General features: G+C 44.3%; 1 protein-coding gene across 1 annotated transcript; it reads left to right on the forward strand.

Moving 5' to 3' along the window:
• The first annotated feature begins 280 nt into the window (after positions 1-280).
• LOC307126681 (perforin-1-like) lies at positions 281-1,385 on the forward strand. The gene is made up of 2 exons (XM_079817324.1): positions 281-335; positions 428-1,385. The coding sequence occupies exons 1-2, from the start codon at positions 309-311 to the stop codon at positions 833-835; spliced, it is 435 nt and encodes a 144-aa protein (XP_079673450.1). The 5' UTR covers positions 281-308; the 3' UTR covers positions 836-1,385.
• Positions 1,386-20,932: the final 19,547 nt, after the last annotated feature.

The raw sequence follows: 20,932 nt of genomic DNA on the forward strand, positions 1-20,932 counted from the left end.
AAAATGCATATGGAAAGCACATCAGTTTCATATAAAATATATAAAAATATAATTTACCAGCTGTTGCTCTTGTTTGCCTTTCCCTGCTTACAATTGTTACAATTTTAAATAAACACCTTAAATGACATTTGTAAACCAAAGCACTAGTGTTTACATGAAGACATGATTCAGTTAATTATTAAAATATTTGTATACACGTACTTTGGAAACAAGATAACAAATCTGATAACACATACGCCCCTATTGATGGACAAATGAAAGAATTTTTCCATGTGATTGCATTATAAAAGGGGCTAGGATCTAAAAACATGCACACAACACCTGATACAAGCAAGGTAAGCCATCTTTACCACTACATCACACCTTTAGACGCATTTCGATATTTGTGTGTATTACACTTTCTCTAATTGAACCTGTATTCTTTCAGACAGCCATGGCAGTCTTTTATGATCTTCGTCTGGTGTCTCTGGCCGTGCTGATGCTGGCGTCTCAGCTGGACTTTGCCAGCGCTGCTGTTCGAGTTTTTGGCTTGCATGCCAGGGGCCTCACCGGTGATCCTGTTGGAAGCCCCGATCCATACGTCAGGGTCTGGTGTGGCTCTACTTTTGGGGGGCAGACAGAATTTATCAAGGATACTGCTCATCCTACATGGGCTGCAGAATTCAACTTCCCAAATTGCAAAGCAAAGGAAAATCTGAAGCTGCAGGTGTGGGACAAAGACCTGAATTTTGATGATAAATTGGGCACATGTACCAGGCCGGTGCAAAATAGGTCTTACGACATTCCTTGCTATCTGAACGAAGGAACCCTGTTTTACAGTTATGACACAAAATAAACCTGTTCTAAATCTGCAGTTTGTGCATCCTATGCCTGATGATAATAAATTTGACTGCTCACTCTGTGTTTTACATTGACTGAAGTAGGCTATACATTTACTAAAATGCTTTGAAAAAACAAACAAAGTGCATTCACAATACAATAAAAATAAAGCCGTAAATCAAATAAAACTAGATTAATTGTGTGTATTGAGAAGCAGAGGCAACTACTTGAGACTTCATTAGGGGTAAGTTTATTCAGAATCACCTCATTCTCAAATGTTTGTGCCATTTTAGCTTTGCTTCTTTTCCTGCTCAGATTTATTTCCCATTTGCAGCAAGTGATAAATCCTCCCATTAAAGTGTAAATCACAGATCTTTTACTTGTAAACATTAGAATTTTGTACTCGTTTTTATGCTACAGAACGGGCAGTGTATAGCTACAGTAAATGCATCCCTTAATGATAAACCAAGTGTAACTAGAAGGTCTCTGTTCTTGCTTCCAAAGAGTAAAAAAGCAGATGGTTTAAAATGTGGATTATTACGGTGAATGAGGGCGACTGTCGAGCTAAAAAAATACAAAAAAATACAAAAAACAATACAAATGTGTCAGTATTACTATATATATATATATATATATATATATATATATATATATATATATATATATAAAATCAATCAGACATAACATTATGACAGGTGAAGTGAATAACACTGATTATCTCTCCATAATGGCACCTGTTAGTGGGTGGGATATATTAGGCAGCAAGTGAACATTTTGTCCTCAAAGTTGATGTGTTATAAGCAGGAAAAATAGGCAAGCGTAAGGATTTGTGCGAGTTTGACAAGGGCCAAATTGTGATGGCTAGACAACCGGAACAGAGCATCTCCAGAACTGCAGCTCTTGTGGGGTGTTCCCGGTCTGCAGTGGTCAGTATCTATCAAAAGTGCCCCAAGGAAGGAACAGTGGTGAACCGCGACAGGGTCATGGGCGGCCAAGGCTCATTGATGCACGTGGGGAGCGAAGGCTGGTCCGTGTGGTCTGATCAAACAGATGAGCTGCTGTAGCTCAAATTGCTCAAGAAGTTAATGCTGGTTCTGATAGAAAGGTGCCAGAATACACAATGCAGTGCATTTTGCCCACGCATTGACCCCTGTCCACCGCCGAAAGCACCAACAGTGGGCATGAGAGCATCAGACCTGGACCACGGAGCAATGGAAGAAGGTGGCCTGGTCTGATGATCACGTTTTCTTTTACATCACGTGGATGGCCGAGTGCATGTGCGTCGCTTACCTGGGGAACACATGGCACCAGGATGCACTATGGGAAGAAGGCGAGCTGGCGGAGGCAGTGTGATGCTTTGGGCAATGTCCTGCTGGGAAACCTTGGGTCCTGCCATCCATGTGGATGTTACTTTGACACTTACCACCTACCTAAGCATTGTTGCAGACCATGTACAGCCTTTCATGGAAACGGTTCTCCCTGGTGGCTGTGTCCTCTTTCAGCAGATAATGTGCCCTGCCATGAAGCAAAAATGTGCATGTTTCGACAGTAGTGCCAGCAGCGGGAGCAGCATAACAGATCTAGTCCGCCAACACAAAGCATATTTACAATCAATACTTATCGATAAAATGTTTAATTCTATTCCGAGAGTTGTCATGTTTGAAATTATATTATTCCTCTCAAGACTGAGATCATGCTAAATACTGCAAAGTTACTTACCCCAAATAGTCTCAAGAGCACATTACTGACATTTTGGGTGCTCTAAATCCAATGAAATTATCAATTTTAGTTATCCACAGAGTGCACCACAAGAGGGCACCGACTGTCTTGAGTCAAAGATTTAGGCAGGAATTAACATACAGACACAGTTAAAGGCACAATATGTACAATGTTTGGATTAAAATATCCACAAGCCACTAGAACAATGTTATATATTTTGTTGACTTGTGTACTTGCATTATCAGTGGACAAAAAACATTTAGCATTATCCAAAATATTTGCAAGAATGTTTAAATCCAGAGAAATAAGCAATTTTAACCAGGACATTGACCGTGTCCGTGCGTTGCCTATCAATGACATCATACCCTCGGTTAGCTACATTAGCTACCCTCGGCTACCCTCGGATTCCGGTTTTATTTTTATTAATTAATTAATTAATTTGTTACATTTATATAGTGCTTTTCTAGGCACTCAAAGCGCTTTACATATAGAAGGGGGGAATCTCCTCAACCACCACCAATGTGCAGCATCCACCTGGATGATGCGACGGCAGCCATATTGCGCCAGAACGCCCACCACACACCAGCTGATTGGTGGAGAGGAGACAGAGTGATGAAGCCAATCTGTATGGGGATGATTAGGAGGCCAAGATGGAGAGGGGCCAATGGGCACATTTTTCAGGATGCTCTTTATCGAAGGACATCCTGGGATTTTTAATGACCACAGATAGTCAGGACCTTGGTTTAACGTGTCATCCGAAGGACGGTGCTTTTTACAGTATAGTGTCCCTGTAGAAGAGGACTGGCTTCTTTGATTCAGAGAGTGTGAGGATCGTTAAGTAGAGCTCACAGCGGGTGATCGGTCAGAATCACACAAGATTTTCTTCATTGGAAGTATTTATTGAATGCACAACTGCATGGCTGAATATGTACAGTGAGGAGTGGTTCTGAACAAATAAAGAAATAAAACAAACATAATTAGTTGGATGCAAATGAATGGTTCTCATGCAACAAACCTCTATTTGTATTAACTGCATCCTATTCTAATAATGTAGCAGAAATAAATACAATTATATTTTAACATGGCCAAAACTAGCATTAAAGAATGAAAAGGGCTGTACTGTAGGTCTAAGCAGCTACAACTATAACAATGAGTAATTATGAACCATTCGCTATACAATGGCTCCATCTGCTGGTCATATAAATAACTGCATCAGGCCGCTCAGAGAGGTGTCACGTGACGACCAGCGTACATGCGGGAGGTGCGTGCCCTATAACCAATTAACTAGATTGAAGGCGAATATCACCGCAAACTATGCGCAGAGGGTGCTTAACTGGTATTCTACAATGTGTAACCAAAGAATAATGCCCGAGTGGCAACCTATACATTGATAGAAAGAAGTATCACGATACGAGGACTAACCGGGCAGGAAAGCCTGAGCTTACAGTTAGCAACACTAAACAGACAAAACACTACCAATCTATCCTTAGCAATGACAGTAAAAGATCAACAAAATACTGATTCTTACTTGTAAAGACGCACACAGAATAAAGCAGTTGTATCAAGGCGGGTTGCAAGTCCGTGCGGTTAATTTAAACTACTGGCAAAGTCTCGGACAGAATGCTACCAGCGTGCAGCGATCCTGAGTCACTTGTGATTGGCTAATAGTCCAGGTGAAGCGAGGCGTCTTCTAGTAGGAGGGAGAGAGAGTCACAGTAAAGTGTCTGATGCTTAGCGGCCACAAGGGGGCCTTTTTTACAGCCGCCCCCAGATTACTGAAGGGAATCTGCAGAAGAAGAAAAGGCGCCCACTCGTCCGGTAGTGGTCAGTCTGACAACTCTGGAAGCTGGATGAGTCGAGCCACAGGGCGGGTGTATGCCCGGTCTCCCACCTTCACTTCAGCAGATCGTACTTTACCGTCGAGGCCGGGGAAGACGCTGGTAACTGTACCCACTGGCCACAGTGAGCGAGGGAGCTGAGGGTCAATGATGAGGACCGTCTTGCCGATGTGCAGGTCTGGGTTTTCAGCATTCCACTTCTGTCGGGCCTGGAGGCTGGGCAGATAGAAACGGATAAAATGTTTCCAGAAGTGGTCAGCCAACAGCTGGCTATGGCGCCAACGCCTACTGCTCAGGAGCTCGGAGTCAGGATACACCACCTGCGGGAGAGAGGCATCTGGCCGCCCAATGAGCAGTGAGTTGGGAGTTATTGGATCAGGGTCGGCAACGTCCGCAGATGTGTAACCTAATGGTTTGGAGTTGAGAATCCCTTCAATCTCAACTAGTAGGGTTCTCAACACTTCATCTGTAACAAGCTGGGCTCCAAGGGTTACTTGCAGGGCTTGTTTTACTGAGCGTATCTCGCGCTCCCAGCAGCCGCCAAAGTGGGGGGCGTTAGGTGGATTAAACTTCCAGTCGATTTGCTGAGAGGCGAGTTGAGCTTTGATGTCTGGAGCAAGGTCAGCGAATGCTTCCCGGAGTTCTCGATTACCACCTCTGAAGTTAGTCCCCTGGTCTGAAATCAGCTCGAACGGCTTTCCTCTGCGGGCGATGAACCGTCTCAGGGCCATGAGGAATGAGTCGGTATTCAAACTGGAGAGCAGGTCGATATGCACGGCTCGGGTGGTCATGCATTTAAAGATTATTCCCCAGCGCTTTTCACTCCTCCTTCCAATCGCCACAGAGTATGGCCCGAAGCAGTCTACTCCTGCTGAGTAAAATGCTGGCTTGAAAAGTCGGACTCTGGATGGAGGCAGGTCTGCCATTTTAGGGATTTGTGGCTTTCCACGCCATTTCTGACACTCTTGGCACTTGCGCTGAAAGCGGCGGATAGCCTCTCGCCCTCCTGGTAGCCAATACTTGCGGCGCATCTCTGCGAAGACCCTCTCTGGGCCTGAATGGTGCAGCTGATAATCATACTCTTGGATGAGCAGCTGCGTGACTGGGTGTTTGGCATCCAGCACCACCGGGTGAACAGTTTCCGGTTCCAGCTGATTACTATGGCGCAGACGTCCACCAACACGGATGAGCTTGTCACTGTGGTCGAACTCTGGTGCAAGCTTGAGAAGTCTGCTGCTTTTGGCGACTGGTTTCCCTGACTGCAGCTGGGCATAGTCAATAGGAAAACTGTCTTGTTGGACCTGTTGTAGCAGAGCCAGCTGGGCTTGGCTGTAGCTTGTGACGTTGCCTGAGGCCGCCCCATGTAGAGTCTTTGTTGTGGCAGTCAGGAGGTCTCTGAAGGACGAGAACTGCTTAGCGTCCGGGAGATGACTTGGCACGGTAGTGGTGAGGCCGCAGAAATGAGGTTTCTTGAGCTCTTCACCCTGCTCTGCCTCTTTCTGGATCTGAGGACTTTGTGGCCATTTGTCGGGGGCACAACACAAGAAGGTTGGGCCCTGCCCCCAGCGGCTGTCTGGTGTCAATGTGTCGAGAGGTTTGCCGCGTGTTATGTCGTCGGCAGGGTTCTGCGCAGAATCCACATACCGCCATGTATCGCCCTCAGTGAGATCCTGGATCTCTGCCACGCGTGTACCAACAAACACTTTGAATCGGCATGACTCCGACTGCAGCCACTGGAGCACGGTGGTAGAGTCCGACCAGAGCACCACCCGCTTGATGTGCAGTGTGAGTTCAGATTTGAGGATCTGAGCCATTTGTGCTCCGGTCAGAGCAGCGCATAACTCCAGGCGTGGGATTGACTGCTGCCTTTTTGGAGCAACTCTGGATCTTGCAGTGACAAAAGCTACTTGGACGACTCCATGAGGATTCTCGGTTCGGAGGTATGCCACAGAGCCATAGGCTCGCTCTGAGGCATCACAGAACACGTGGATCTCACGTTCACAGGTGGGAGAGTCTAACTCATGGCCAGTGTAACACCTCGGAAGTGCTATGCTCTGTAGATGAGGTAACTCGTCCTCCCACTCTCTCCATGCAGCTAGCAGGTGATCTGGCAGAGCAGGGTCGTCCCAGTCCCGCTTTTTGTCCCACAGGTGTTGGATGACAACTTTGGCTCTGGTGGTGTAAGGTACTAGAAAGCCAAGGGGGTCATATTGGCTTGCCACCACTTTATAGATGGAGCGCATAGTGACGACTTCTTCAGTGGCTAAAGCCTCTCGACACTTGAAGGACAGAGTGTCCTCTCGACAGTCCCACTGCAGGCCCAGGGCTGATTCTTCTTGGCCTGGGTGACCTTGGGCGATCCACTTTTCAGCACTAGCTGATCTTGCCTCAGCAGGGAGGTGACGGATGGTGTCTGGATGTGTACTGGCCCACTGGCGTAGCTCAAAGCCTCCCTCGGCAAGGAGAGTCTGCAGCTTGTCAATGATGGGCTTGGCATCTTCAACTGTAGGCACGCTTTGTAGACAGTTATCCACGTAGAAATGTCTTAACACAGAGTCTCTCACTGCATCAGCTGGCTGAGTATGGTCGGTGACGTGTTTCTGTAGGGCATATGTAGCACAGCAGGGGCTACAGGTAGTGCCGAAGGGAAGCACCTTCCACTGGTAGACTGTAGGTTGTTCATCACGCTTGAGCTCCCTCCAGAGGAAGCGGAGGAGAGGCTCATCTTCTGGAAGGAGCCTGACCTGGTGAAACATCCCCCGTATGTCACTGCTGAAGGCCACACAATGTTCTCTGAATCGCAGGAGAACTGAAAGGAGTGGTGGACCTAGGGTAGGACCAGGGAGCAGGAGTTTGTTCAAGTCAGCGGCGCTGTACTGGAAAGAGCAATTAAAAACCACTCTGTGCTTACCATTGTGCTCGACAATGTGGTGAGGGATGTACCAGCTGCTTGAGGTGTTCTCTGTGCCAGGGGGTAGTTTTGCCACATAACCAGCCTGTTCAAGTCTCTGGATCTCTGCGTTATAAACTTGGGCCATCTCAGGGTTCTTCGCCAGCCGCCTTTCCGTGTTCCGAAGCTGAGGAAGTACTGCCTCCTTTGGTGCGCAGAGCTGGGGAAAGTTTTTCACGCGGAGGAGAGGAGTAGCATAGCGGTGGACACCATTAACCTGTACTCGCACCGTCTGTTTATCCAAGCATTCAAGGGCCTCCTTGTCCTGCCGTGACCTCGTACTGGCCTTTTCGCTGCGCCATGGAAGGACGTCCAGCTGCCACAGCCTCTCAACATGCTGGTAGATGTCAGCCGGAGGTGCCCCAAAGGTGGTGAAAAGACAGCGTTGTTCGATTAGGTACTGCTTTAGATTATTGGTTGGACCTTGCAGCGTCCATCCGAGACGGGTGCGGACAGCAACCGGTGCACCAGGGGGACCAAAGATGACTGGCTCAACTGGAGTCACCAAATGAGGGTGGTCTGAGCCAATGAGCAGTAGTGGGACAATGTCCTTGAATGAAGGGATAGAAAGTTTCTTCAAATGTCTGTATTTACTCTGCAGTGCTTTGAAGGGATACGTGTGCTGGCCTAGCCCGAGCTTGGGTGCGGTAAAGGCTCCTTGGATGTTGTATACCATGGCTGGAGAACAGGCTGGAGAAATGCTAAATGAAACAGCCGCCCCATGAAGCGTCTGCAGCTCCTGTCTAACTGTACGCAGGGGCAAGTCCTCGGGCTGGCCTTCAAGTCCCAGTTGTTGGACAGCCGGTTGGAGGAGCAGGGTGCGCTCGGAGCCGTCGTCTAGCACAGCGTATGTCTCTAGAGTTTGGTCACCATGGCGGAGGATAACTTTACTGACCTTGAGAAGCACACGATGGCCCTGCGGTGGCTTGCCAATGTATAACACTTGGTCTGCACTTGGTATGGACAAAGGTTTGCTTTCACTAGACTTCACCTGGTCAGGCCTTCTCTCGCTGACATCGTGCAGAGCAAGCAGGTGTCTGCTGTTGCATGTTTTACAACACATCTTCAGATCACATTCAGCTGATCTGTGTTCTCGGCCGCATCGCCAACATCGGTTGTTGTCCTGAATCCAGTTACGTTTCTGGGTGGCGCTGAGCAGTTTGAAATTTGCGCAATTATTCAGAGTGTGCTTGTAGTTCTCACAGAATGGGCAGAACTTCTTTGCATCTAGAATGGTTGGAGGGGTGAATTTGGCCGACTCCCTAATCGATTTGGGTTCAGCCCCCAGCATGAGGACTGAGGCCTTAGGTGACGACTTGACAGTACTCCTGAGATCTTTGGGCTTAGATCCAGTGTCCTTTCTCAAGCGATACTGTGCTATATCCTCCTGGATCTGGAGCTCGTATTCCAACCAATCTGCCAGGTCCAGAAGAGTGGGGATAGGAATACGGAGCGGGTGGATGTAGCGCCTGAAACTGGACCTCAGGTCGTGCGGTAGCTTGCCCAATAGACGGGTGACATGAGAACCACAGTCCAGCTCAACTTGCCCCTTTAAACCGAGCTGCTCCAACATGCTCACCAGTGATCTGACGTTCAGGGCGAACAACCTAAATGACTTGATGTCTCCACTCTGAATGTTGGGGCCGTCCATCAATTCAGCAATACGCTGAAGGGCGAGTTGGTGTGGTTGCCCGTACTGCTGGTTTAAAGCTGCCATAGTGTCAGTGAAGGGGTAGTCTGAATTGCTATAGGAATCTGCCACCAACAATGCTTCCTCCAGCTTCAGATGATCCACTAATATCTGGAACTTGAAACGTTCAGTGGCATCCCTTGGAAGGAGATTGTCTAGGGCAATACGGAGTCTTGCAAAGTCTCTTGGGTTAGGACGGTTGAAGTTTGGGATTGTAGGAGTGGGCCCTCTGTATGTTCTTTCCTGTCCACCAGGGGGAGTCACTGAGCGTCGGCGTCTGGGCTCGTGCCGAGGTGAAGGGGGTCTACGTCTCTCACGCTGGTCTGGAGAGTAGCTGTAGCGGCGTGCAGGAGAGTAGTCACCTCGGCATGATGGTTCTCTGTATTCTCTGGAGGAATAACAAGAGTCTCTGTAGCTGGCGTAGCGCTCAGGTGAGCGGCGGTGGCTGCACTGCTCATAATTATAATGAGAACTGTAGCGCCCTTCTCTGGATTCATCGCTTCGTCGCGAGGCCTGGTGCTTGGTGCGTATTGGATCGGGAGAGCGCTTAGGTGAGGGAGAGTCATACCTGGTTGATTCCCTGTAGTCCTTTGTCTCTCTACTGTGGCCATGACGCCTGTCAGAGGACCGTTGTGGTGGTGTCTCTCTGTCCCGGAAGTAGACTGATTTATACTGGGTTGAAGCACCTCCATAATCCAGCCCTTCTCGGCAAAGTCTATCTCTGGCAGCTACAGTACGTAGCTCTGAACGGGACTTGCTGGGCTCCGCTCTGGCTTTGAGCTGTTCGTTCTGTAATTTTAATTCCTTCATTGATGCCAGAAGATCTTCCCTTTCTCGCTCTAGTAGGCGGCACTCCCTTCTCCACTCATCTGCAGAAGATTCCCCTTTATCAGTGACTGACCATCGCACTGGGCTGTGGTGCAGCTGACCTTCTGGGGTTGCAGAGCGTGAATCAGATCTACTGTGGTCTTCTTCGTCTAGCCGCTCTCTGGACGGTGACTCAGAAGGCTTCTTGGTTTGAGATCTGGTCGGGAGATCAGATAAGTCATAATCTTGCAAGTAGTTAGGGAGGGACCGCTGCCTCCTGCATCGAGCACTAGACTCTTTATCCGAGGTGGTAGACATCTTGCTCCGCTGCAGGCTCTGGATCCGGCTCGAAGGACCACTTTTGTAGAAGAGGACTGGCTTCTTTGATTCAGAGAGTGTGAGGATCGTTAAGTAGAGCTCACAGCGGGTGATCGGTCAGAATCACACAAGATTTTCTTCATTGGAAGTATTTATTGAATGCACAACTGCATGGCTGAATATGTACAGTGAGGAGTGGTTCTGAACAAATAAAGAAATAAAACAAACATAATTAGTTGGATGCAAATGAATGGTTCTCATGCAACAAACCTCTATTTGTATTAACTGCATCCTATTCTAATAATGTAGCAGAAATAAATACAATTATATTTTAACATGGCCAAAACTAGCATTAAAGAATGAAAAGGGCTGTACTGTAGGTCTAAGCAGCTACAACTATAACAATGAGTAATTATGAACCATTCGCTATACAATGGCTCCATCTGCTGGTCATATAAATAACTGCATCAGGCCGCTCAGAGAGGTGTCACGTGACGACCAGCGTACATGCGGGAGGTGCGTGCCCTATAACCAATTAACTAGATTGAAGGCGAATATCACCGCAAACTATGCGCAGAGGGTGCTTAACTGGTATTCTACAATGTGTAACCAAAGAATAATGCCCGAGTGGCAACCTATACATTGATAGAAAGAAGTATCACGATACGAGGACTAACCGGGCAGGAAAGCCTGAGCTTACAGTTAGCAACACTAAACAGACAAAACACTACCAATCTATCCTTAGCAATGACAGTAAAAGATCAACAAAATACTGATTCTTACTTGTAAAGACGCACACAGAATAAAGCAGTTGTATCAAGGCGGGTTGCAAGTCCGTGCGGTTAATTTAAACTACTGGCAAAGTCTCGGACAGAATGCTACCAGCGTGCAGCGATCCTGAGTCACTTGTGATTGGCTAATAGTCCAGGTGAAGCGAGGCGTCTTCTAGTAGGAGGGAGAGAGAGTCACAGTAAAGTGTCTGATGCTTAGCGGCCACAAGGGGGCCTTTTTTACAGTCCCAATCACTATACTGGGGTGTTAGGACCCACACAGACCACAGGGTGAGAACCCCCTGCTGGCCTCACTAACACCTCTACCAGCAGCTACCTGGTTTTCCCAGTTGGTCTCCCATCCAGGTACTAACCAGGCTCAGCCCTGCTTAGCTACATTTACATTTTACATTTATGCATTTAGCAGACGCTTTTATCCAAAGCGACTTACAACTTGGGGGTACAATAAGCGAATGGTCGTGAAGAGTCGAGTGAGCGCAACAAGTGCCTGAAATACTTAGTCTGTGTACATTTCTCAGTGTAGCTCAGTCTAGAGTAGGGAGGGAAAGAGGAGGAGAAAGAGGAAAGGAAATAATTCTTTTTTTTTTTTTTTTTTTTTTAAGAGGTTAAGTGCTCACGGAAGAGATTAGTTTTTAGTTGACTTTTGAATGTTGTCAACGAATCAGCATTTCGGATGGCGGTGGGCAGATCGTTCCACCAGCTGGGAACGTTGAATGAAAATGTTCTGGAAAGGGATTTTTTGCCTCTCTGTGATGGTACCACAAGCCTTCGCTCCTTAGCTGAACGAAGGCTTCTGGTGGGGGTGTGGAGTCGTAGAATCGAGTCAAAGTATGCAGGAGCTGAGCGCGTGGTGGATCTGTAGGCAAGCGTCAGCGCCTTAAACTTGATGCGAGCAGCGAGTGGTAGCCAGTGCAGAGAGATGAAGAGTGTGTGACGTGGGTCCTTTTGGGCTCATTGAAGACCAGACGTGCCGCTGCATTCTGGATCATTCGAAGTGTTTGGATCGCACAAGAGGGGAGTCCAGCCAGAAGCGCATTGCAGTAGTCAAGTCTAGAAATAACCAGGGCCTGGACAAGAAGCTGTGTTGCGTGTTCTGTTAGGAACGGTCTGATCTTCCTGATGTTGTAGAGCGCAAACCTGCATGAGCGAGCTGTCTTAGCAATGTGTTCTCTGAAGGACAACTGGTCATCAAATGTAACTCCAAGATTTCTGACTGATTTTGAAGGGGAGATCAGGGATGTACCTAGCTGGATGGTGAAGTCATGTTGCATAGTGGGACTGGCGGGGAAGATGAGGAACTCAGTCTTTGCCAGGTTGAGCTGTAGGTGATTTTTACTCATCCATGCAGAGATGTCAGCCAGACAGCTGGAGATTCGTGCAGCTACTGTGGGGTCGTCTGGTTGGAATGAAAGGTAGAGCTGAGTGTCATCAGCATAGCAGTGATATGAGAAGCCATGTGCCTGTATGATGGGACCTAATGAAGTAGTGTAAATACTTTACACAATATGTAAAGTATTTAAGTAAATACTTTACTTAAATATGCAATCACTTCCACTGCACTTTTACACTTTTTTCGGATAGCTTCTGTCCATAATTTATTGCACTACCTTAATCCACTGCCATATTCCTCATTTTAGCCTAACATATCATTGTATACCTCTATCTGTAAAATTCTGTTTATAGTAATAGCCATCTGTATATTATATTATATTCATAGTACATATCCACCTGTAAATTCTGTTTATAGTATTAACCATCTGTATATTATTCACTGTACATATTCACCTGTAAATTCTGTTTATAGTAATAACCATCTCTCTATTTATAGACATATTTATATATACTCAGTACATATCCATGTCCTGCACTTATGCAAACGTTGTATATCCTGCACTTGCTGCTATTGCACTTCTGGTTAGACCTAAACTGCATTTCGTTGCCTTGTACTTGTACTTGTGTAATGACAATAAAGTTGAATCTAATCTAATCTAATCTAAATGGAGAAAAGGAGAGGTCCAAGCACTGAGCCCTGAGGAACCCCCGTGGTCAGTTGATGCGCTTGGGATTCCTCTCCTCTCCAGGCAACCTTGAAGGACCTACCTGTGAGATAAGATTCAAACCAATGGAGCGGAGTCCCTGTGATGCCCAGTGATGAGAGGGTGGACAGAAGAATCTGATGATTGACGGTGTCAAAGGCAGCAGATAGATCAAGGAGGACGAGGACTGATGATTTGGACTCAGCTTTAGCTATCCACAGGGCTTCGGTGACCGACAGTAATGCAGTCTCTGTGGAGTGGCCCCTTTTGAAACCTGATTGGTTAGTGTCCAGCTGATTATTCTGTGAGAGGAAGGATGAAACCTGGTTGAAAACAACTCGTTCAAGAGTTTTTGCTATGAATGGCAGGAGAGAGACAGGTCTGTAGTTATCTATGAGTGATGCGTTTAAAGTGGGTTTCTTAAGCAGTGGAGTTACCCGAGCCTGTTTGAAAGTGGTAGGGAAAGTGCCAGTGCAGAGCGATGTGTTGATGATGTGTGTGAGTGCTGGTAGGAGTGTAGGAGAGATGGCTTGAAGGAGATGTGAGGGAATGGGATCGAGAGGACAGGTGGTAGGATGGCTGGAGAGGAGAAGTTTAGATACTTCGGCCTCAGTGAGTGTGGAAAATGAGGAGAGAGTATGTTCGGTCGTGGAAGTGGCTGATCTAAAATCGACAGTGCACGGGGGTGAGAACTGATTGCTGATAGTTGTAGTTTTGTTTTTGAAGAATTGTGCAAAGTCGTCTGGAGATAGGGAGGTGGTGGGAGGTGGTGGAGGAGGACAGAGCAGAGAGTTGAATGTTCTGAATAATGTGCGTGAGTTTGAGGTGCTGCTGATTTTGTTTTGGAAATAAGAAGATTTAGCTGAATGTACTTCATCTGAGAAGGATGAGAGCAAAGATTGATACTTAGCTAGATCAGATGGGTGATTTGATTTATGCCATTTCCTCTCTGCTGCCCTGAGTATCGTCCGGTGTTCACGAATAACATCAGATAATCAAGGGTTAGAGGGATTAGCTCGTGCTGGCCTAAAAGAAAGGGGGCAGATATTGTCTAGACATGAAGTTAAAGTGGAGCATAAAGTGTCAGTTGCAGTGTTAACGTCCATAGAAGAGAATTGTGTGGATGAGGGAAGGGAGGATGATAGAGCAGAGGAGAGATGAGAAGGAGAGAGTGAGCGCAGGTTTCGCCTGAAAGTAACTGGTGGAGGAACTGGTGGTGTGTGAGTAGTAAGTTGAAGATTAAATGGGATGAAAAAGTGATCTGAGATGTGTAGAGGTTTGACCAAAATGCTGTCAGTAGAGCAGCTGCGTGTGTAAATGAGGTCCAGATGGTTACCAGATTTGTGGGTATGTGAAGTGATGAGGCATTTGAGATCGAATGAAGCTAGGAGGGTGTGGAAATCTGAAGCATAGGATTTGTCCAGGTGAATGTTGAAGTCGCCGAGTACTATGAGTGGGCAGCCATCCTCTGGAAATGAGGACAGCAGAACATCTAGTTCATGGACAAAGGTGGTCAGTGGACCTGGGGGGCGGTAAAGCTTCAGCTTCAGTGGGAAACCAGTCTTGGGCTGCAGGGTGATATGGCTGCTGGCTATTTTGTAGAAACCATGGAAACAACGAAGACACTTTAATATATTGTGTTTTATAGACAGTTGAGCAGAAAACTAATCATTGTTATACAGCTCAACACAGTTAGTCTTATTGTTTGAATCTCGTTTTCTTGATTTACCGCGAGTACATGTTTTACCATGCCTATATCGATCTAGCTCACTGCAGTGTGCAACAAGTGTCTCATAGCAGCCGCCAAGCAAATGCACAGAGAAGCATTATGACATAACTTTCAACACACTCAAATGTATGCAATATGATAAAACAGTGCTGCGTTACTCCACATAGCCTACACATCGTCCAGTTCCATATCAAAATGCCATGTGCTTTCGAAAATGTGCACAGCTCAGCAACAGAAAAAAACAAATGCCCTATAGCTGACAAAGTAAATGAAAATAAAAATTTCTTTTTAAAAATAAAAATTTCTTTTTTTTCTAAAAATACATGAAATATTCATGCATATGGAAAGCACATCAGTTTCAGCAGCTGCATGGGCAAAAATATAATTTACCAGCTGTTGCTCTTGTTTGTCTTTCCCTGCTTACAATTGTTAACATTTTATAAATAAACACCTTAAATGACATTTGTAAACCAAAACACTAGTGTTTACATGAAGACGATTCAATTTTGGAGACGTTTTCGACAATCTTAAATGTTCAAAGAAATTTTTTCCGAATTTTTCTGCAATTGTAGAGAGTATTAAATTGGAGGTAGAAAACAACAAACTTGTTTTCTGCTCATGATGCTTATAAAAAACCTGCTTTTGAATGATTAAAATAGTTTTTATACACTCTTGCTGACTTTGCCAACTTTTTACATGGAAAAAAGTTGCATCAGCAAATCTGATACAGATACGCATGGGATTTAAGCACCTGTTGATCACCAAATGAAAGAATTCTGCGATGTGATTGCATTATAAAAGGGGCTAGGATCTAAAAACATACACACAACACCTGATACAAGCAAGGTAAGCCATCTTTACCACTACATCACACCTTTAGACGCATTTTGTATTTGTGTGTATTAAACCTTCTCTATAATTGAACCTGTATTCTTTCAGACAGCCATGGCAGTCTTTTATGATCTTCGTCTGGTGTCTCTGGCCGTGCTGATGCTGGCGTCTCAGCTGGACTTTGCCAGCGCTGCTGTTCGAGTTTTTGGCTTGCATGCCAAGGGTCTCACCGGTGATGCTATTGGAAGCCCCGATCCATACGTCAAGGTCTGGTGTGGCGCTACTTTTGGAGGGCAGACAGAATTTATCAAGGATACTGCTCATCCTACATGGTCTTCAGAATTCAACTTCCCAAGTTGCAAAGCAAATGAAAACCTGAAGCTGGAGCTGTGGGACAAAGACCTGAATTTTGATGATAAATTGGGCACATGTACCGGGCAGGTGCAATATGGGTCTTTCACCATTTCTTGCTATCTGAACAAAGGAACCCTGTTTTACAGTTATGACACAGAATAAACCTGTTCTAAATCAGCAGTTTGTGCATCCTATGCCTGATGATAATAAATTTGACTGCTAACTCTGTGTTTTACATTGACTGAAGTAGGCTATACATTTACTTTTTTACTGAAATGCTTTGGGGGGAAAAACTAACAAAGTGCATTCCCAGTACAATACAAATAAAGCCGTAAATCAAATAAAACTAGATGCATTGTGTGTATTGAGAAGCAGAGGCAACTACTTGAGACTTCATTAGGGGTAAGTTTATTCAGAATCACCTCATTCTCAAATATTTGTGCCATATAGCTTTGCTTCTTTTCCTGCTCACAGATTTATTTCCCATTTGCAGCAAGTCATAAATCCCCCCATTAAAGTGCAAATCCCACATTTTATAGGCTACTTGTTAACATTTGCATTTTGAACTCGTTTTTATGCTACGTACAGAACGGGTAGTGTATACCTAAATGATAAACCAAGTGTAACTAGAAGGTCTCTGTTCTTGCTTCTAAAGAGTAAAAAAAGCAGATGATTTAAAATTTGGATTAGCTATTAAGGTGAATGAGGGTGACTGTCAAGCTAAAAAAACACACCATACAAATGTGTCAGTATTACTATATAATACTGTATTTAAAGTATTCTGAATGTATTTGTGTAAGAGACAAACAATTAAGTTATTTAGGCTACGCTGTAGTGAATCGCTCGAGTCAAATTGTTTTGAATGATTCACTCACGATTCAAGCGGCAGCGGTTAAAAGCTATCAAGAGGTTAAGCTTAACGATTTTAGAGAGATTAACAACATTGTTGTTGCTCTTGTTGGCCTTTCCCTACTACCTACAATTGTTACATTTTTATAAATAAACACCTTAAATGACATAAAAAAAGGAAGACAGATGTCATGGCTCTAAAGATTATGTTACAATGTGTAAACCAAAGCACTGGTTTACATGAAGACATGATTCTGTTTTTGTTTGTTTTCAACAATCTTGAGTGTTTGAATTTTTCTGCAATTGCAGAGAGTAGGCTATTACATTGGATGTAGAAAAAAAAAAAAATTCTGCTCGTGTTGCTTATGAAAAACCTGCTTTTGAATTATAGTTTTTATACACTCTTGCTGACTTTGCCAACTTGTTACATGGAAAAAAGTTGCATCAGCAAATCTGATACAGATACGCATGGGATTTAAGCACCTGTTGACCTGTTGAGAATTTTTCCATGTGATTGCATTATAAAGGGGGCTAGGATCTAAAAACATACACACAACACCTGATACAAGCAAGGTAAGTCATCTTTACCACTACATCACACCTTTAGACGCATTTTGATATGTGTGTGTATTAAACCTTCTCTATAATTGAACCTGTATTCTTTCAGACAGCCATGGCAGTCTTTTATGATCTTCGTCTGGTGTCTCTGGCCGTGCTGATGCTGGCGTCTCAGCTGGACTTTGCCAGCGCTGCTGTTCGAATTTTTGGCTTGCATGCCAAGGGCCTCAATGGTGATCCTATTGGAAGACCCGATCCATTCGTCAAGGTCTGGTGTGGCTCTACTTTTGGGGGGCAGACAGAACATATCAACAGTAATGCTAATCCTACATGGTCTGAAGAATTCAACTTCCCCAACTGCAACAGTGGTGAAACCCTGAAGCTGGAGCTGTGGGACAGAGACCTGAATTTTGATGATAAATTGGGCACATGTTCCAGGCCGGTGCAAAATGGGTCTTTCACCATTCCTTGCTATCTGAACAAAGGAACCCTGTTTTACAGTTATGAAGCGAAATAAACCTGTTCTAAATCTGCAGTTTGCGCTACTTTGAGACTGATAACAATAAAGCTGAACAGTAGGCACTGCTCTCTCTGTCTCTGTGTTTTGCACTGTTTGAGTAGGCTATATTCATTTACTTTTTACTAAAATGCTTTTAATCTATTTACTAAAAAACTAACAAATTTCGTTCACAATACAATACAAATAAAGCCATAAATCAAATAAAACTAGATTCATTGTGTGTATTGAGAAGAAGACGCAACTACTTGAGACTTCATTAGGGGTGAGTTTATTCAGACAGACAGACAGATAGACTTTTGAACTAGTTTTTATGCTACAGAACGGGTAAATGATGGGCAAAATGATCACTTTTGGATGAATATGCATGTCAAGGTTGATATTATGCAACATACTGCAGGACCTTTTACCCAAAATAACATCAACAGCACATTACTGATAGAGCACATGTGACGAAGACAATCTTTTTGAACTTCAGGAAAGTATTTATTAACCAGATCTATCTGTATAATGTTGGGCATTGAGAGTATAATGAAAATAGAATTAACCAACAAATAAATGAGACTTCAAGTCTTTCAAACGAATGAATCCCCCAGGAACATGTAAAGTTAATCTCAAACATTTAGTTTTGCAATTAATAATATAATAATTCACCCACGACAGATTAATAGATTTAATATGTGTGTAATATATGCCACACTGATTGCCCACCTGCTACATAATATACTTTTTCTTAAATTGCCCTAAAGCAGCTTAAAGGTGCAATATGTAACACATTTTCAGTAAAATATCCAAAAAAACACTAGGTCAGTATTATATATTTTGTTCATTTGAGTACTTAAAATATCCCAAATGTTTCCAACTATTTGTTAACCGTGAGAAAATTGCTATTTTAACCAAGGAAGCGGGACTGAGGGAGTCGCCTGTCGATTGTGTCATATCTGTGTTACCCTCGGTTTCCGGTTTTATTTTGCAGAAACGCTTTACTCTCACTGCAGTGTGCAACAAGTGTCATAGCAGCCGCTAAGTGAATGCACAGAGTAACGTCAATTTAATTTTCAACACACTCAGATGTATCTAATATGATAAACAGAGCTGCGTTACCTCGCAGCGGAAAAGCGGACATGTGCCGGCGACTGTGGCATAATAAAAGTCCCGCTGCCCGCGAGGCATGTGTTGTGTTAATCTTATTAACAATCCCTCCAGCGGCCTTGCTCAGCTCCACAACACTTGGTCCTGCTCTGCTTCATACTACAGTAACGTTAATAATCGCATCCATGAACATGATTTCTGCCCGAGTCCTATCCCGATTCTTTTCCACCGGCTGTGAGGTGAAGACCACATGTTCCAAGATTCTGCGCTCAATCTTGGCGTCATCCATCTACTACGCCTTTGTTTTGAACAGGCGACCTCTAGTGGACGGAAAAGTTACATAGTGCACCTTTAAATGAATGTTTCTGTTATATAAGTGCCAAGTGATTCCATCTCCTCCTGAAGTTGGCTGTTCTGTTTCTTCACGTACTCCAGCTGAGTGGCCAAACGCTCTTTCTCCTCGTGAATCTTCACACGAGCTGCTCGTTCTGCGTAAAAGTCTGAGGAATATATCTCTGCCTGTATTTGTACACACACACAAAAAAAAAACAATATTTACTTACAAAAAAAGTGGGAGGATGCAGACATGATGTGATATTTGGCCGTACAATCTCATTTGTACCTGAGCCTGGAAAACAGAGACCGTTTCTAGCTCCTTTTCCTTCTGGAAGATTTCCATCTTCATCTCATCAATCTTTAGCTGTTTGTCTGCCAGCGCCTTTTCAGCCGTAGCAAACCTGGTTTGGAGGTCAGCGTACTCGTCCTGTGATACACTACCCTGATCACAAGAAGAGGTAAGAAAGATGAATCATCAAAACACTCAGCATACAAAAGGAACTGCCTTAAAGCTAACTGCAAATACAAATATTTTGCTGCAGTAACTTGCCACAAATCTAACATATTAACTATGCTTATCAAACAGGATAAAGATCTAACTGTGCTTCACACACTCTTGTGTCCCATCCTTGAGCACGACTGTCTTCATCTGTGATGTTGGACTTTGAGTTGGACCAGTTCCATATCAATTTTTTGCCATGTGCTATCAGAAAATGCCCACAACTCAGCAACAGAAAAAGACAAATGCCCTGACAATATAAATTAAATCAACATATTTTTTTGGAAAACACATCAGTTTCAGCAGCTGTTTCATGCATGATTTCTTGCTGCCGAACAAAATATAATTTACCAGCTGTTGCTCTTGTTTGCCTTTCCCTACTACCTACAATTATTAAAATGTTATAAATAAACACCTTAAATTACATTAAAAAAAGGAAGACAGATGTCATGGCTCTAAAGTTAAAAAGGTTTCAAATTTGAAAACCAAAGCACTGGTTTACATGAAGACATGATTCTGTTTTGGATACGTTTTAACTTTTCAACAATCTTAAGTGTTTTAATTTTTCTGCTATTGTAGAGAATATTAAATTGGATGTAGAAAAAAAAAACTTGTTTTCTGCTCATGATGCTTATGAAAACCCTGCTTTTGAATGATTAAAATAGTTTTTATACACTCTTGTTACATGGAAAAAAGTTGCATCAGCAAATCTGATAACAGATCCGCATGGGATTTAAGCACCTGTTGATCACCAAATGAAAGAATTCTGCGATGTGATTGCATTATAAAGGTGGCTAGGATCTAAAAACATCCACACAACACCTGATACAAGCAAGGTAAGCCATCTTTACCACTACATCACACCTTTAGACGCATTTTGATATTTGTGTGTATTAAACCTTCTCTATAATTGAACCTGTATTCCTTCAGACAGCCATGGCAGTCTTTTATGATCTTCGTCTGGTGTCTCTGGCCGTGCTGATGCTGGCGTCTCAGCTGGACTTTGCCAGCGCTGCTGTTCGAATTTTTGGCTTACATGCCAAGGGTCTCACCGGTGATCCTATTGGAAGACCCGATCCATTCGTCAAGGTCTGGTGTGGCTCTACTTTTGGGGGGCAGACAGAAAATATCAACAGTAATGCTAATCCTACATGGTCTAAAGAATTCAACTTCCCCAACTGCAACAGTGGTGAAACCCT

This window comes from Gobio gobio (assembly GCF_949357685.1).
Source record: "Gobio gobio genome assembly, chromosome: 5".
NCBI classification, from domain to species: Eukaryota; Metazoa; Chordata; class Actinopteri; order Cypriniformes; family Gobionidae; genus Gobio; species Gobio gobio.

What these genes read in the sequence shown, in the direction of transcription:
- LOC307126681 (XM_079817324.1), top strand. Translation starts at nt 309, where the DNA reads ATGCACACAACACCTGATACAAGCAAG. An exon ending in CAACACCTGATACAAGCAAG is followed by an intron (nt 336 to 427) that starts GTAAGCCATCTT and finishes GTATTCTTTCAG; the next exon opens with ACAGCCATGGCAGTCTTTTA.